The 18,161-nt window shown below is 40.9% G+C and overlaps 1 protein-coding gene across 16 annotated transcripts in view; it reads left to right on the top strand.

Moving 5' to 3' along the window:
- The window catches only part of ptprsa (protein tyrosine phosphatase receptor type Sa), a 242,357-nt gene that overhangs the window by 196,271 nt on the left and 27,925 nt on the right, over positions 1 to 18,161 (top strand). For 7 of the 16 annotated variants that reach the window (XM_034213083.1, XM_034213088.1, XM_034213085.1 and 4 more), the window contains 10 exons: positions 260 to 853; positions 1,887 to 1,981; positions 2,238 to 2,488; positions 2,756 to 2,843; positions 3,747 to 3,959; positions 4,157 to 4,320; positions 5,982 to 5,993; positions 6,317 to 6,432; positions 12,211 to 12,258; positions 15,911 to 16,008. In XM_034213083.1, coding sequence (XP_034068974.1) covers positions 260 to 853; positions 1,887 to 1,981; positions 2,238 to 2,488; positions 2,756 to 2,843; positions 3,747 to 3,959; positions 4,157 to 4,320; positions 5,982 to 5,993; positions 6,317 to 6,432; positions 12,211 to 12,258; positions 15,911 to 16,008 — 1,679 coding nt within the window. The remainder of the gene's footprint in view (positions 1 to 259; positions 854 to 1,886; positions 1,982 to 2,237; positions 2,489 to 2,755; positions 2,844 to 3,746; positions 3,960 to 4,156; positions 4,321 to 5,981; positions 5,994 to 6,316; positions 6,433 to 12,210; positions 12,259 to 15,910; positions 16,009 to 18,161) is intronic. The other 9 variants (XM_034213086.1, XM_034213093.1, XM_034213090.1 and 6 more) reach the window with 5 other exon arrangements.

Below are 18,161 nucleotides of genomic sequence, written 5' to 3' on the forward strand. Positions count from 1 at the left end.
TTCAGTAGTATTCTGTAGGTATAAATAGTGACAGTGCTGGAGCTCTCATGCCGTATGACTTGAGAGCATAGGAATTATATTAAATTCACTATAGCAATGTTGAATATCACTAACAGAAACTGTATATTCCATGTATATGTTCAATCTGTGATACATTTCTACATGTATAGTATTAAAACCTGTCACTTGAAAAAAAATCATCTTCATGGTTCTTGAAAGCACAGAAATTCATATTTCTTTTATTTCTTTTTCTGTACAGTGCCTGGTCTGCCCTATCTGTCAGTGGCTCAGGACTCCGAGTCATCAGCTGTGGTTCGCTGGGACCCTCCAGCTCTCACTCATGGCATGGACCTGCATGGTTACCGGCTCCAGTTTGGCCGGAAAGATGTCAGTCCTTTGGCCACACTGGAATTTGCTCCCCAAGAACGACAGTACTCTGTGGGCAACATTCACCGGGGGGCCACCTATCTCTTTAAAGTCTCAGCTAAGAGCAGGGGGGGCTTCGGAGACGAGGCTTTGGTAGAACTTAATGTGCCTGAGAATACGCCAGGGGGATACCCTCAAATTGAAGAGCGCTCCAATGTGACATGCTGCTCTGTACAGCTGTCCTGGTCTCCCCCTGTGCTGGCGGAGAGAAATGGGGTTATCACCGAGTACACTTTGGCTTTTAAGGAAACTGGTACCGGAGGAGCGCCACAGGAGCTCCACTTGCCCCCCAGCCAGTCCAGCTATGTTCTCAACAGCCTCAAACCGAACTCAGCATACGATGTGAAAATACGTGCACACACCAGTGTAGGCCCAGGGCCCTACAGCCCGCCTATCCAGTATCGGACGGTGACCTTTGACGCAACAGGTAGGGTTTGCCTGTTATCTTTTCCAACCCGGTTGGCAGGGGGTTGGCAATTGGCTAACAAACAATCTGCAACAACACAAAAATGAAAACTGCCCCACCCCCTCCTTCAACCACCTTCACTTCTCCTCAAGAAAGAGAAAAGATTGAAATTAATATTGTTTGCCGTTGGATACTCACTTCACTAACACAAAAAAGGTAACACGCAAGTCAGTAAGTTATAGTCAGTCATGTAGAGAAAGAGGAGAGCAGCATAGAGTTTCAAGGTAAGTGCTGTTCGGTCAGACACTCCTGTCAGTCATCCCTGCAGCCCTTTGCCAAGCACACTCACACAGCTAATGCCATCTCACAACCCCAGTTTGCAAAGGTAGGACGTCAGTCAAACCCAGTCACTCAAAGAGTATGTTTGGAATATTCTAAGTTGACAGAAAGCGGATTTTGGTTCTATATTTATTTATTTATTTGGTTTTGGGTTTGTTTTGAAATATTACCCCCTTCCTAACCCCCTTCCTCATCTAATTCCTCCTCTCCCCTTCCCCTGTCCCTTATTGGGACAGTTTGTGGCATGGCATCCCCCTGATGCACTGCTAAGAACTGTTGGCATGCTGTGTTTTGAGTCTGTCTCGATGCCCGGCTGGCAGCACATTGGCAGTGCCAACCCAGACTCTGTAGAAGCATAGGTACTGTTGGCACTGGGACCAAATGGTCAGTTGTTAATCCTCAGGTCATGGGTTCAAAGACAGTGTTGAGATGGGTTGGCACTACTTACGATAGCTAGCCAGCGGGTACACCTTTGTGCTCCGTGGGTCTGTCATCCATGAGTCTTATGTGCTGTGTGTCTTAACCAATGGCGTTGCCCTTCTCACAGCCAATCACAGCTCACCGTTACACTCACTCTCCAACCCAGAGGAACGTTGCAGAGGAACTACTGCATCTTTTTTTTTTTAACCAAAGGTTCTTCTTTAGTTTTTCTTTCCTTGCTTTCTCAACTTGTTCAATTTATTAAAGTTTTTTTTTGCATTTGTCCATTCAACAGACGTTCCACAGAATTTCACTGTAAAGTGGGCCACCAAGACTACAGTGGTCATTGCATGGAAGTTTTCTGAAAGCAGGTCTCCTTACAAATGCACGGTGAGTTTAATATAGGGCCAAAAGATCATTTCAATTCTCAGCTGAGATACCTTTAATAATTTCCAACATGCCCATTTCCTGAATTTCATTTTAATTTAACATTGCATATGCTCTCTTACCTTCATATGTTACGACCAAAACCCATATCCATACCTTTCCATCCATCTATCTACTGACCTACCAACATGATCATACACTACATCATCTCTCTTACCAATTACCAATTAAAACTTCTGGACCATTTATCGAACTTTAGATTGAGTACAACCGACAGAAGATGGATGTGGATGCCAAGCAGATGAGGGTGCTCGTCACCGGGCTAAAGCACAACACCACTTATGAGTTCAGGGTGACCTGCCAAGAAAGCGCGGATGGTGGGCAAAAACACCGTGTGTATGCCAAGACCGCGCCACTCATACTGGTCAAGAAACCCAAGCTGGACATCTACGCTGAGCCTGACAACATGCTCACCATGTCCTTCCCACCAATTGAAACCAAGGAGGTCAAGTGAGTATACCTTGACTTAAGATGGGTTCTGCAGGCACTGTTACATTAGATTTGAGGGTTAGGGTATTGCGGTTTAAGTCTGGAGATGCTTGAAATCTGATATTGTATAGATTGAGATCTGTGTCTTTAGATGTTGAAATGGGAGATAAGGTCTTTGGATTCATGAGGCTTTCTGGATTTTTCTAGATCCTGCAAGAATTGTAGCTTCAATTTCCTTTCAACCTTGTACCAAGTGTTTGCTATACATTATCAATAAATTGTTTGCAGGACCTTCTATGTGGTTGTGGTGCCACTTAAGAGGACCTCAGGAACTGTCAAAAACCTGAAGAACCCTGATGAGATGGACATGGAAGAGGTGGAGTTTCTTTTTTTTCTTTTTTTTAAGTAAACGGTGTGCGGTGATTCTGGAACAACAGAAAGTTTAACGGGGTGCATTGTTTCAAACATAAGGCAGAATATGTGAAAGGAAAAGGCGTCTTCAAACTTTAGTAACATGTTTTTAAAGAGACTGTAATATTTTCTCTCTGGCCAAACTGTGTTTTTTAAGAGTAGCGATTCCAGAAACACTTGTTTATGATATAACAGTTGCATGTGCAAGGCAAATTGTACACACTATGTAGCAGACATCAACACACACAACACAAACTTGAGTACATCTCAGCTATGCTAATTCATCCCCCCCCCCAAGCATGCAGAAGAGAGAATTACACAGTCTTCTCCCACTCTTACCATAGCTTGAGGTCACCTTGAGCGCTACATCAACAGCAACCATCCCTATTGGATTTGGGATTACACACACTCCCTCTGCTTACTGCTTGCCTCTGTCTGCTGTTTGAAATGAATGAGAGAGGCTGAATGTTGGGGGGGGTTGAAGCCTGGTTACATGGAACATTGCCAAATAGTTTGCAGCTATTTTTATCTAAAGGTACAGTTACACCTACAGGTGTTTTTTCTTTGGTCTCAGTCAGCCCACTGAAAGGGCTCCAGTGATTTTACACCTGAATCAAAATAGTTATTTATTCATTTAAAATATTTGATGACCTATCATTTTGCCAAGTTAAGTTAGTCTCAGGTCCAGTTTATCTTGTGTTCAGAAACAATGGAGATTATGAAAAAACATTTCAGTTATCGTAAAAAAATGTTTTTGCTCAGACGTTGTTCAATAAATGTGGGACTAATGTTTTAGAAACTCCAAAAACACAAGAGGATACTAAACGGAAAAAGCAGTCGTAAACTAATGCCCTTTCACGTCAATTAGCTGTTGCGGGAGGTGATTCCAAAGCGGCGCTCGCGGCGTCAGCTGCCTCAGCTGGACCAGAGGAAGCCCTACATCACAGCCTGCTTCAGGCAGCTGCCACCCAGCTTCACGGTGGGATCGGACTATCGCCACAGCAGCTGTGAGAACAAGCCTCTTGAACCTGGCCAGGAGTATGTCTTCTTCCTACTGGCTGAACTCAATGCCACCGTTGGGGTGAGTAACTAGTTAAACTCAGTTCATCTCACTTTAGACTTACTTTTGGTCAATTGCTGGAGTGGATTAAATTATTGATTTATTTTCACTTTAATCTTTTACATCTGAGTCTAACATTGAATTTGTATCCAGTTTGTGCTGCTTAGTTTAGGTACTGTTTCATGTGTAATCAACTTCGACCTGATCTCTCTGTTCAGAAAATGTTTGCCACCAGCCCTTATACGGACACAGTGATGACTCCTGCGCTGGTGGTGGACCCCCTGACAATAGAGACTGGGGACGGGCTTATATGGGTGGTGGGCCCAGTCCTCGCTGTGGTCTTCATCATCTGCATCGTCATTGCCATTCTCCTTTATAAAAAGTGAGTTGGCCTGGTAATTGTAGTGACTGCATTGGAGCTACATTTATGCATGTAACAATAATATTGTTCAACATCAAATGATAGGAAAGAACATTAAGGGTTATGATACAAGGCTAATTTGAAATGTTTTTTCATGAAAACATTTACAGTATAAGTATTCTCTTAACATTAAGATACAAAGGAATTCAACCCTTTAACTTTGCATAGTAAGTGCCTTGTTCGAACCTCTGTTTTACACAAGCAGTATAACTGTTATCCATGTTGTACTGAAATATTGTTCACATGCTAGAATTTCTGCTTTTCCTGCAACACACAATGAGCAGCTTCTTGTCATTTGATGTAGAACCAGTAATTGTGTCAGTGTAACAAGGGAATTGGGCTGTGGGGAAATAATTGCATGTTAGGGAGCATGTTGAAAGAAGGGCTTATTCTATATTCATAGCGGCATGATATTGAAAGAACCCAACAACATTTTTGCATGTAAATATGAAGGAGCTTTTCTTGTGAAAAAGATGGTTGTGGGAAGTGAGGGGGTTGGAGAAAGGAGAGAGAAGATTCCTTGAGATGGTGTTCAACTATTTTTTACACCTGACAAAAAAATAACTTATAGTTCTGGAAAGAATACTCGGAAACGGTGTTATTCAAATGTTGTCAGAAAAAGGTAATAGTCAGTTTAACGGTAATTTCTTCAAAATGTATGCTTCAAATTAGGTATGTAATGCTCCAAAATCTATATGAACGATAACACAATAACAAGTCCAATATACCATATTTATGACGATCTTAAAGAGTGATTACTTGCAAAAATGTTCATTTAATGAAGTCTGACGTATACCACATTTTTTATAAGATTTTAAGCAAGTTCCCTTTGGTCATATGAACTCAGCTCTCCACACAAGTCTAAATAAATACTATTCCTCAGCATCCTTGGGCTTTTGAACACAGGTGTATAGTCAACACCCCCCCATCCCTTGTTTTGCAGTGAGTTGTAGCTTCAGTCTCAGTAACTGCAAGTCCCAAATGATCAGTAGTGTAAGGGTCTCCCTACACGGTACATACGGTACATGAGAAGTTCCCTGAATGATTTTGAACGGGGTTAGTGTAAGCCACAAACGTACAGCTTGCTTCTGTCAGATGATCCCTGACTGTCTGACCTTGCCTTACCTCAGTCTGTGTGGTTAGGGAGAGTAACATCTCTCCTTGGATCTCTCTTTTTTCTCTCTTCTCTTTCTGAACCCCTCACTCTCTCATCTCCCCCTCCATCTCTCCCTGGTGAATAGTTTCTCCCGGGTCTGCCCTTGGCTCTGACATTCCCCTTTCCCATCTGTATCTGAACCCCCCGTGCACACACACATAAGCACACACACGTACATAGACACACATACACAAGCTGAAGAATGTATGCACTAACTCGCACATTTCATTGACTACTCACTTGTTCTCACACACTGATACATGAGCACACACGCACACGCATGCCTCAAATGCTGATGAGCTTTCTCTCGTATTTTGCGATCCCAGCAGCGACCCCTGTGCATTTTAAACTGCTCTCTATTGATTTATCTCTCTTCTTGCCTCCCCCCTCTCCCTTTCTCCTTGTGTGTTGTGTTTTCACCATCTTTATATATGTATTTGACTCCTATTGCTTTCTCTGGAAACAGCAAGCCTGACAGGTAAGGTTTGGCGGTACTTTATTGCATTTTACAGGGTAATACAAAATAGCCTGCCTCAGCAAAAAAAAGATGCCTTTAATTAGTGAAGGTGAAAGTGAATGTTGCGTACTTGACAAACGCTCTCAGCTCCTCTTTTGTTGATTCGGCTTCAGTCGAGTGTTCTCGACCCGCTGAGTTACCAGTCAGTAGGAGTTGCTAAGTTGTTTAGGTGCCATCATTAGTGAGAGTGGTGACTGCCGGATCAAGTGCTCATTAAAACAATTTCTGTTGTTTTTGCTGTACGTCTTCCCCTCTTTCTACTCTTTGTTTGTCATACTTTCCAGCCGCAAAAGAAAAGAGTCAGAGCCGCGCACAAAATGTCTCCTGAACAACGCGGACATTACACCCCACCACCCTACAGACCCTGTGGAGATGAGACGCATCAACTTCCAAACTCCAGGTACAGAAAAGACACACAACATGTACATTGAGGAACACAGGTAGTCCTATTGAAAGATTGAACAACATGCAGGCATTTCTAAAACTGATTTATTTTGTATGCAACAATGACCTTTCGGTAAATTACATATTTTCATTTTCACTGACAATATGAAGGATGTGAGGAAGGAAGTTTAGTCATCCATCTTTAGCCGTGACAACCTTTAAAACTTCAAAGAATTATGTCCCACTTTGCTTTCAAGGAAAATTGGGTCTGCTTAGGTTAATACAACATTTTGCTCATCAATAACTTACCAGAGATTTGGAAAATGCTGGGGACAGTTTTACACCATTGTCTTAGAGTATTAGTACAATGGTCGAGTAAGTAGCTGCATTGCAAAATACTTCATGGGTAACTGATATAGCTACAGTTTGTGTTCTATTTTTAGACATCCAAAGCACTACTTTTGATTGTTGGATAAAAACGGGCCTTGGTTAAAAAGCCATCTAAGGCTTGGATTTCCAAGGCTTAATTGGATTTCCATTCTAAAACAGGTTTTTAGTGGAGTGCTCATGCCTGTTATCTCTCCAATTCATTGTTTTTATTTGGAAAGAGACCAAAGCTATAGAAATAGAACTGAGTTTTAAGGAACTACATACAATTAAATGGAGGCCACTGTTTCAGTGGCTTAAACAAACTAAATGCAAAAGTGTTGGCTATGCAAAAGAGAACCTGTGTTAATAACAAGTTTTGCAGGAATTTCAAATCCTCATTTTGAAACCTACTGGAATGGAAAGCAAATTAAAAAAATTGGCATAACATGTTATTAGGGCAGCTCTAATCCAAAATCCCCTTATTGGAGTCAAAACCTAATCTTGGCCAACTGCTATATTATATTACTGGTGCAAAATAAAGACACACACTTGCATAAAACCTTCCTTCTTTACAACAAATGATTTATTACAGGGACAACGTTATTATCCATGAAAGGCAAAGTGCACTAGTATTTTTTAACACTCACATAACTGACGTGTTAACTTACTTTTAAGTGAAAGCAGGTTGTAACATTGGCACACACTTGCAGACAGCCTACATAGAGATTAACGATTCACAAATTATGCAACTCAAAGTTACATTTCTGCTACAACATAGATGATGTCCTTGAAGTGCTCCCACATCATTCTGTTTGACATTATGTGCCTCCATAACTACGTGCAAGCCATATTTATATGTTTGTCCCCATGTAACAAATAGCCATTTATGATAACAAATCATTAGAAAAGTATGCCTTTTGTTGGAATGTATATGTATATGTATATATGTTTATGTTGGGAACAAACCCTGTATTGAAATTCTGCTGGGTATCTTCCTGTTTTCTCTTTAGTCTCACTTTGTGTCTCATCAGAGCCTGGTGTTAACAACAGAGCCCATTTGATCCCAAACTCTTTCTCTAAGGCTTCTCCATCTTTCACCTGCCTCTATTGCAGGCCCATTATCTATCGCCTTTCTTTCTTTCTGTTATTTTGTTTCTTTGATTTAAGCTATTTACAATTTGTTGTCATTAGTTTGACTCATAGAGGAATTAAGTGAAATGTTTTCAAATCTGAGTTTAGTCACATTATTCGCCTCTAGTAAGCATCATGAATTGTCGTGAGTTGTCCACACATGGTTTACCTTGTATTATCTCTTTTAAGTGGTTTATTTGACAGAGAAATTAGGCCTGCATTTTGAGGAAACTGTATTATTTGAAATACATTGCTCTCACCTGCCCAGGCTAATGACAGAAAGGGATTCAATCCTCCAGAGGGGGAATCAACACCCTATTTGTCTTATGTTCCTTTCCTCTTTTGTTTTGCTTCCCGCCTTGCTGTCTCTGGCCTAGTTGTCTCTCAGCCATCCATCTGTCATCCCCTGCCAGTCTCTGCTCCATCAAAAGGCTCAGATTTCAAAATGGAGCGTTTTCTTTTCATCTTCTCTGGGAGACCAGTCATGCTGGCTGAGTTTTTATCTTGGGAGAAAAAGCAGACTTCTTTACATCAGAGAAGAGTGAATGAAAGAAGTTGCACAAACCTGCTTATACATAGAACTGTGGAAGTTAATTTACCTCTCCTCGTCTTTATCTTGCCTCATATTCAAAGCCCTATCAGTGGCTCTGTAATGACAAGGTTATAATGGCTATTCCTGCCATGTGTCTTTTTGACTTCCAGCTCTTTCCCCTGTGCCCTCAACTGTCCTCCTCCGTTCTTTAAATAATAGAAACTCTTGTTACAGCCACTTTTACATTACATTCCCCAATACATGCTGAGAGTTCTCTTTATATATGACAAGCATCCTCATTCGACAGCCCTGTCATTGTCCTGCAGAATTAGGGCGATGTCATTATCTCCGCACCCGGGGAATTTAATTTGAATGGACATTTTAGCCCAATTAAATGGGCCGGTGAGCATTTGTGAACATCCCCATCAGCTAATAGCGACAATTGTTCAAATGAGCATACTCCCATTGCACATATCCAAGGCTTCTGCTATCCAACAGAGCATATGCCACATCGACAATGTGTGCTCACTGACCACTAGTGCTGGAGAACAAAAATATGTTTTTGATTAGGCTTCCAGTAAGCTAGGCTTGGCTAATGCGTTTCAGAGAGGGTGTGTGTGTCCTTGTGCATGTCTGCTGTAAAGCCTGTAGGTCGTGTGACAGCCACACAGTGACATCCCATAACCCCTTGGGGCACAGAGTGGCTCGTTTTGTCATTATCTTCATTGGTGCCTGGGGTTTGATTGTCAAATGGGGCCAGAGTAATGAAGCAGCACAACTCAGTGGATATCTGTTGTCTATCTCCAACCAAGCCCCCCTTTAGTCATGAGGACTTTTTTTAATCTCTTTTTTCACTATCTTTCGCTTCCATTTTATCTGTGTCTTGCCTTTACATTTTTTTTAATCTTTTACACATATATCGGTATCTTATATCAAAACCTTACTTTCATATTATCAGCTTGATAGTATAATATGAATTTACACCTGTGCGGGCACAAATATAAGAAGAGAAAAGCTCTCTCTTACTCCAAAATAAGACTTTAAGTGTAACTCTGGGTTTACTCTTCAACATATCTCTGATATACGTTTTTTATTTATGCCGTCTTCATCTGTGTTTATCTATATCTCCCTGCCTCTAATACAACATCGCATATGGCATTTCACGGCTCCACAATTCTGTCTTACAAAGTGCCTTCCACATTTAAGCATGTACAAATCAAAAATGTTCTTGCAGACAGCTTTAGAAACTTGCAGAACCCACGGACAGCAGCCAAGCGCTGGCGTGCGTTAGCAACCCACTTGTTTCTCCAGATTACAGCTACGACTGCAACAACCGTGCCCTCCTCCTCACAAACAGTGTTATTGAAACACACACACAGCACATGCTCACACATAAACATAATCAGATACGCCTGTACCTCCCTCCTGCTGTGATGAATGACGTTTGGAGACAGTGGATCAGAGAACCCCCTGCTAGGTGTAATTAGTCATTGTCACAAATCAATTAGGGAGAGGGGAATGTTCAATGTCTTCATCTCTCTGCTCTCATTTGGCGCCACTGGCCTGACGTCCTCTTGCTAAGATGTCAGTGCGAGGGAAACCTAGCAAAACTCTGTTCAGCAACTTTTTTTAATAGAATTGAACAGTGTTTTTAGGCTTACATACATCATCTTTATTGTCATTCATTTTGGCTCCCAACTTGGAATGATGATAGTATTCCTACCTTTTTGTTTTATCAAAGAGGTGTGATGTTTTTTGGCACCAGACTTTTTGGAAGGAAAACTGTGTTTTTAGAAAAACACACTTTCATTTTGCTCACAGATCAGATTTATTTTCCATTTCCCTTCCTAACTTCGTATATTCTCTGGAACAAACTATCTGTTTTCTTTGGATCAAAGTTGCCATCTTGGGGTGATGTGATCCTGTCTATCACTGAGCACCCAAGTGATCTGATTTCAGCTTTTTGCCCTGGCAAAATGTATTTCCCTCAATTGATAGACAGATTGGCAGCATCTCATCATCTGCACCTCTTAGCAAGAGGACCTGAGAATACCCGGACGTAGCATCGATGACTGTGGCCTCAGAGGAAACAAATCAGACTTTGAACCATCACTGCTTCCCTTAATGCTGTGACCCCCATCAGCTGTGGCTCCACAGCTGTCAGCCATGAATGTGGACACATTTCCACACCTTTCACTCTCAATGCCTCACCACCAAGCCGCTAACAAAGGACCTTTTCACAGTTCGTTTTCACCAGGAAATATAAGCTGGTTTTCCCCCTCTCTGTCTCTTTCTAATTGCTGTCAATGGGCCCTTCCAACTGGTGCTCACGAAAGCTCAGAGATAGCAAATCAATGTTCTTATCCCTGATCTCTATGACCGTTGATATGGGGCTTGGCAGAAGGGTCGCCTCAGCAGGGGAATCAGAGGTGGAGGCCTCTGGCTAACCAGTCTGCTCCTCAGGAGGGCTATAGCCAGTGGCGTTTCTATATGTGCAAAAGTGGTGGGGCACAAAAAACGTAGATGTCTATATATAAGCTTCTGCAGAGAGGTTCATGGCTGGCGAGTCACTGGCACTGACTCTTCAGGTTTACAAATATTATATTTTGACCTAAATCAAAATATAATATTATTTTCAAAAGCTTTTTTTGTCTGTGCTTCAATTAATTTTAACAGACAGTTCAACAGAAGGATACCCAAAAAAATGTAATTTTATCATTTAAATATTGAATTGTTCTCTCTTAGTAAGATCCCATTTTCAATAAAATTGTGGTCTTACCTTGACATGAAGATGAAGTCCATTTGCCTATCCTTCTGGACAAAAATCTATTACTTTTTTGTAAAAGTCCTCCCTATCTTCTTGTAGTTTCAAAAGTCTATCATAAATCTAATCGATAGATTTATGATTCGAAAATGATAAAAGTAGGGTAGACATGTGGATATTATCCGGCTGAACAAAACGTGCATTTATCTAACAGGTACGTTTCCCACAGATCTTATTTGGAGCTATTTTCTAAAATCCTATGGAGAAATCTCATTGCTTTTTTGTGGAGGGAAGCCATGCGCAGCTTACTTCCTGATTTTAGGATGCATCTCTCTCCTCCTCTTCACACACTACACTTTTCGCGGCACACGTACTTACAGCCAATCAGCTCTGAATGATGTGAGATGACGTATGGTGGGGATGGCAGCACTATGCCCCTATGGTCATTATTTTTTGCCACACACATTAAATAGGAAAATACTCTGAGCATGCGCAGTGTAGTTTTTACAGTCACCGTTCACTTAGACAGTGAGAGGGAGGGGCAGGATCGGGTTTTGTCCCACGTGGCTCTAAACAAACAGCTCAATAGGCACACACTGTAGACACGAATTAGAAGAACACATACTAAAACAGCAATGTACAGACGAATCAGATGATTAAACATGATCTTAAAATATATTTTAATTTATTTTTTGCATTTTGTTGTAATCATTATTTTTAATACTTTCTGCTGACACTAGGTGGGGCTGTGCTATAGCCGATCTGATCGGAAGATGTTTGCCCTACTTTTTCATATCCGTGTGGTAGTCTTGCCTCAAGTCTGTCATCCGGCTACCCGATAAGGGAGTTTACTGATAGTAAAGTACTTTTATAGGAATTGTTTTATTTCTTGGCCTTCAATCATTTTGCATTATTTTATGTTTTCTTTTTACAAAGCATTTTCTGTTGCATTACAGCCTTTTGAAACCATGTTCCCTTATGTTTGCTGTTCTCTACAGATTCTGGTCTAAGCAGTCCTCACAGTGAAGCAGATTTTGACTATGAAAGTTAGTCTCTATGCTTTTAGCATTTGCGTACCAGCTTTCTTTATCTTTGTTTTTACGCACGCTTGCCTCCATTTACAAATACATAATTTGCATTTGTTTGTTTTTTCACATTATGCAGCAAATATTTCAGCACTAATTAATTTGATGTTGGTTTCTATTGGTATACTGGGCTTTTTTTCTGTAATTGGATGTCAGTCACGATATTCACTTGGGCTGTTGGCTGTGCATTAATCCACCATGCATAAATAACCTGTACAATCACTCCCGCTGATGTAGAGATGGTTGAAAAGAGATTACAGGAGTTATCCCTTTTTCTCTACCTCCCCTTTCTCACCTCCTTGTTGTTGTTCTCCCTTCTCCTTTCTCCTGCTCTTTCACCACCACTGCTCCATTTCCATTCTGAAGTAAGGGGGTCTTTTCTGTGCTCAGAGATAACGAGCAGAATTCATTAAAGCGGTGGCAAACAATGGCTCGACATTTGATCATCCTGGAGAAAACGAGTTTCTGGTTTTTTTCTTTCCCCCCTTATGTTCTGTGATTACCCACAGACAGACTTCTTCCCCTTTTATATGTTAATATGCAACATCATAAATAGGCTTAAATAGACTGCTTTGGCTTATCAAAAATAATCATTATATTTCTCAGGCACATCGACTGCGGATCGGGAGATTGGAAACCTGTAATTAGACGCTAGTTTATTTTTCTGTGTTCATTGATCACGCTGTTGATTGCAGTGAAAAAATAGTGTGTACGTGGATAGTAGAAAGCCGTGCACATTGCACAAGGGGGTTGTGTTAAAGGAAAGGATGAGAGCTTTGGAGTGGGGGTAGGGAAAAAAGCGACAATCTGTCCTTGAGTGACTTTGCTCGAGTACTGGTCACATCAAAGCCCTGTTTTCAATGAAAATATTCTGTTCTGCAATGTGCCGTGCAGTTTGTTAATGACTAAAGGAATGAGATAACAAATCAGCAGTTATTGACTCTTTTTTTCATTTTCCAACCAAACATATTGGTTAACACTAAGAGAGAGAAATGGATGCATGAAACAGATTGGTTAAGATTAGATTAATTTGTGAAAACATTACAACTTCTAGCTTATATAAGAAATCATGCTGGTAAAGGGCAAAGTGGAATATAGTCAAATTAGATTTCTAAAAATATAGTTTCCTAAAGTATTCTACCTTAACTTTAATGGAATAAACAAACAGTAGTTACCATATCCCACTGGCAGGGCGTTATATTTTATTTGGATGCATTTTTAAACACTTTGGCCTGATATATCTCTCTAACTTTACCAGGCACTTAAACATGCAGACAGTAATGTGGGCAGTAAACACAAAATGAAAGGAATTGATTGAGTTTGACTATATCAGTAACTCACACACTCACAAATACACAACCGCACCCACACAAACGTTCTTTGATCTTCCCTCAAACATCCTGGTCTTGTTCTCTCAAGGAGAAGTGAGGGCCTTTCATTTGCATACACGCTTACTTATTTTCCGATACCTTTTCCCTTTGAATTTGATGCAAGTAAACTGACAACTAAATTTAAGTTGCAGTATTCCCTCTTTTTCTTTATTCCCATTTTAATAAATACCCGCAGCAGAAGATGATTAATAACTTATTTTCAAAGGGTGCCAATCTATGTGCTTTGTCAGCTCATTGAGAAACTGAAAAATAAAACACACTTTTCTAATAATACATTTATATAATTTGATTTATTCTATTACTTTCAAACATTTCTTTTAAGATATTGAAGGAAACGTGAAATTCAACAGAGGGTTAAAAAAATAAAAAGGAAACTATAAATGCAGTAAACATTATTTAAATGATGGTGATCATTAAGGGCCCGGCTGTTTGTCAAGTAGGCTGCTAATGCAGTGTGTCCATTCATTTTCCGGGGGGTTGTCACAGCATCCAGTGTCATCTCCATTTGTCTCATATGCATTGTAATCTTTGTTCATATTCATGTTATTAATGCTGCTGCATTGTTCTGTCAGTGTAAAATGAATTACCATTACTAATGAAGAGCGTCAGTGTAGAGTTGGGCTCCCTCTTAAGCGCAACAAAAGCAGCCAAAGTGTCAGTGACCCCCTTGACATTGGGGGTGATAGGAAGCATTGTGAAAAGGGAGAAATTAACGGATGGTTAATGTGATTATGTAGATTAGCACGCTCAATTACTTTTTTGTGAAGAGATTTCAAAATGTTGACTTTTGACCTCATCACTCGACAAGAAGAGAGACCTCTTACTCCAAATATAACAGCGTTAAGTAGTGCCAGTCGCCATGCAAGGAAAGAGCCACAATCTATGGCTGCTCCATATTCCATTACATGGCCACAGCATAATGCTCCTAAATGGATTAGTGACTGGAGTGCACAGCAGTGCTGATAATATTGTAGCATGAGCAGCACAATATGCAGTGGAAATTGGAGCGAGCCAAAAACACAAAAAGTCTCACGACTACCCCACCCAACTAAAAGTCACTTATTTCTGGAAATTCCTTGAGATAAATAGCAGAAGAATTTGGGAGGAGAACATGGTTAAGTTGCGGGAACCAGCACATGAAGGGAAGTGTAGAAACAGCAGCTTGCTTGCTTTGCAATGATTGGAATGGAGCAGCTCACTGTGTCACTTCACATCACTCACACTCCTAAACCCCCCTAAATCCCCCTCACACCTCCCTTCCCAAGAGCCCCCAGGTCAGGGCTCTGCTTTTGTATAATTGCCTTTTTTAGAGCGGCACCATTCTAAATGTTCACCTAACAACACAGCACAACAAGATAATTAAAGATTAAGGATACAGTATTGCAGTATTTTTGATCTGATCAAGCTGGTTCATAGCTTTTCTCTCATCAATATTTGAATTGAGGATGGTGCTGAAAGTAATACAAAAATGTTAAAAATAATATATAGTAATGATTTAGGTAATGACAAATAACTTCCCTCAAAGGGATACTTCCTTTCCGAGATTGATTTTCCCACTAACAAATGATCCAGCATTAAATTATCCTATTTTTCTCGTTGCTAACAGCTGAAAGCAAATGTACTTTTAATTATCTTCAATGAGAAGTAAAAGACATGTTTTCAACATTTCAAGCATTCCATTGATTCCAAGACTAAAAAAGACAGTTGCGTTTCTTGTCCTGTCTTTCATCATCAAGCACGTATACTTTTAATCTTGTGTCGTTCTTAACTGATTTAACTAGCTATTAAAAATAATTGATGCCTTCAAATGTTTTTCTGTGGCTTCAGTCAGCAGCATTGGTCCTATTGGTGTGTGTGTATCATGACCCTTGCAATAATTAATACAGTTTGTGTGGATGTTTGCTACAGGCTGCTATAGTAAATAATCAGTCAGCCCTGCTCGACAAACCTAGCTGTTTCTGAGCTCTGGCCTGGTCCAATCACGTGCCTATAACATCACCTGTCAATACATGTTTGTGTGTGTGTGACATTCACCATGTTCTGCACAAGCTTCCTCACCACTAAAACACAACTTCCATTGTTATGTAAGCAACATTTTCTCACCCATAAATGCTGTATTGTGTGACTTACATTTTGAACGTGTGTCCTGTGTGCTTCACTAATGAACCTTCTGTCCTCTCTTACGCTGTGTGCAATTTCTCTCTCCATTTTGTGGCGAGCAGGTATGATGAGTCATCCTCCCATCCCTATCTCAGAGCTGGCTGAACACACAGAAGTTCTCAAGGCCAACGACAACCTCAAGCTCTCCCAGGAATATGAGGTGAGTGAGCCAAAGGTCAAAGTTTTTCTTCTGAGTATTGATTTCTGCCTGATTGTGTTTTCATTGGAACGGGACACAATAGTACTTTTTTTCCTCCAGGGACACAACTGTGTTTGTTGTTTTTTCCTGCTTGTCCACAATGCAGTAATAATGAACTATCAGTTTCTGTCAGCCACCTATTTCCTCAGATACATTGGCAGCCTTAACATGGCAAAGCAATGCATTTGTCATTTTCAATTATATAAAATTCCCCTTGGCGGGTTATTGCAATTCCTGAACTCCTTAAAGCAATTGTCTTCTTCTTCTATTACTTTATTTGACAGGGACTAAAATATGTGTTGGCATAACACTGAAAAACAAGTAATTGTATCGGAAAAACAAATGTATTTGCTAAATAATACAAATCATACGATCATGCATTCAACCATGAAACAAGGGGGAAAAAAGAAGGTAAATATTTCTGCTGCAAAATGAAAAACTCCTTGTGACATCCAACATGGATGTGCTTACAAGCCAATGTGATAACGGCTTTCAGGAGAGAACATTAGAATGACTGAGAAATCAGGGGCTTAAAAACATGAAATATTTTTTGATGAATTAAATCCTAAATATTTTAAACATTTACTTAAGAAAACATGATAACATAATGGCTCTACTAGGGGACTAAGCAAAGATGTTCGTTCTTTCAAAATATGGGTAGAGTGTGGTGTATGCACAACTCCATCTGTTTTTTGGGGAAAAGCTAACTGATTGTCAGGCTTGAACATTGTGTGTGTGTGTGTGTGTGTGTGTGTGTGTGTGTGTGTGTGTGTGTGTGTGTGTGTGTGTGTGTGTGTGTGTGTGTGTGTGTGTGTGTGTGTGTGTGTGTGTGTGTGTGTGTGTGTGTGTGTGTGTGTGTGTGTGTGTGTGTGTGTGTGTGTGTGTGTGTGTGTGTGTGTGTGTGTGTGTGTGTGTGTGTGTGTGTGTGTGTGTGTGTGTGTGTGTGTGTGTGTGTGTGTGTGTGTGTGTGTGTGTGTGTGTGTGTGTGTGTGTGTGTGTGTGTGTGTGTGTGTGTGTGTGTGCTGTGTGTGCGGCGGGGATAACTGAGCTGTCTGAGCTCTGAGAGCGCGGTGGTTATAAATGACACCAGAGTTGATTAGAAATCAGGAGTGCTGAATCAGCTCTCGTTTGCATACAAGCAATATCCCCTCTCCGCCATTCCTAAATCACCGCGCCTGTCGCCTCGCTGCACGCCAGGCGAAGGTAGGAAGCAGGTACCCAGGCATAGATTGCTGTCATCATGCCTGCCGGGGAATGTTGGTGGATAATGACTTCTCATAGCAATCCAGTATTTCTTGGGTGTCTATTATTCATAAATCTACATCCGGGCTATGTACCAAGTGGACAAGTTTGTTCCATTCGCTGGAAAGAGAGACGTGATGCCAAAGTTGACGCTTTGTTACAACTACAACTTCTAATTACTTGGCTTTGAGGGAACATTAAACCGCCCGTTCCTCTTTTCTCCCACTCTGTCTTTTTCACTCTCTCTGTCCCGCTTCCCTTTTACAAAACCACCCCCCAGGAAAAATAAATGACCACATTAAATAGAGAAGTGTAATTTTAATTTTGTTATTTTCTTGATGAATGGCTGCTCGTCCAGGCGCCCTGGCTTGCCAAGCGCAGCTCTACGGGGCTTTGACTGATTGGCTTTTAGCCAGGCGGGATGTGAGTTGAGTGTGGAGGAAAAATGGAGGGAAGAGGGGAGAGAGTTGAGGTGGGGAGGCTTGGTTAATGATGAGGATTCAGTGAGGGAAAAGAGAGAGTGAGCGGGGCATCTCAGCTGGAGAGTGGAGATGAAGAGGAGATAATCTGACATCGAAACGGCACTGAAAAGGCAGCCACAGTTTTACTGACGATACTGAAGCCATAGAGTGTATTATCTATCTTCTGTCAGGCAGTAAGCAGCAATGTCCTGCAAAGCTGGCCTTCTTAACAAGGAGCCGTCCCTCAACTACAAAAACACCAGGTCATGAAACATAAGAGGGAGAAGTTTTAGCTGTTGCTGAATTTTTGTCTGGACTTTTGCCATACACAAGTCCTACATCGAATTTATGATAAATTGATTAAAGTTTGGTCGACACAGACGTGGTTTTAAAATGTTTGAGTTGATCGAT

The sequence above is a fragment of the Gymnodraco acuticeps genome, unplaced genomic scaffold, assembly GCF_902827175.1.
Source record: "Gymnodraco acuticeps unplaced genomic scaffold, fGymAcu1.1, whole genome shotgun sequence".
Lineage (NCBI taxonomy): Eukaryota > Metazoa > Chordata > Actinopteri > Perciformes > Bathydraconidae > Gymnodraco > Gymnodraco acuticeps.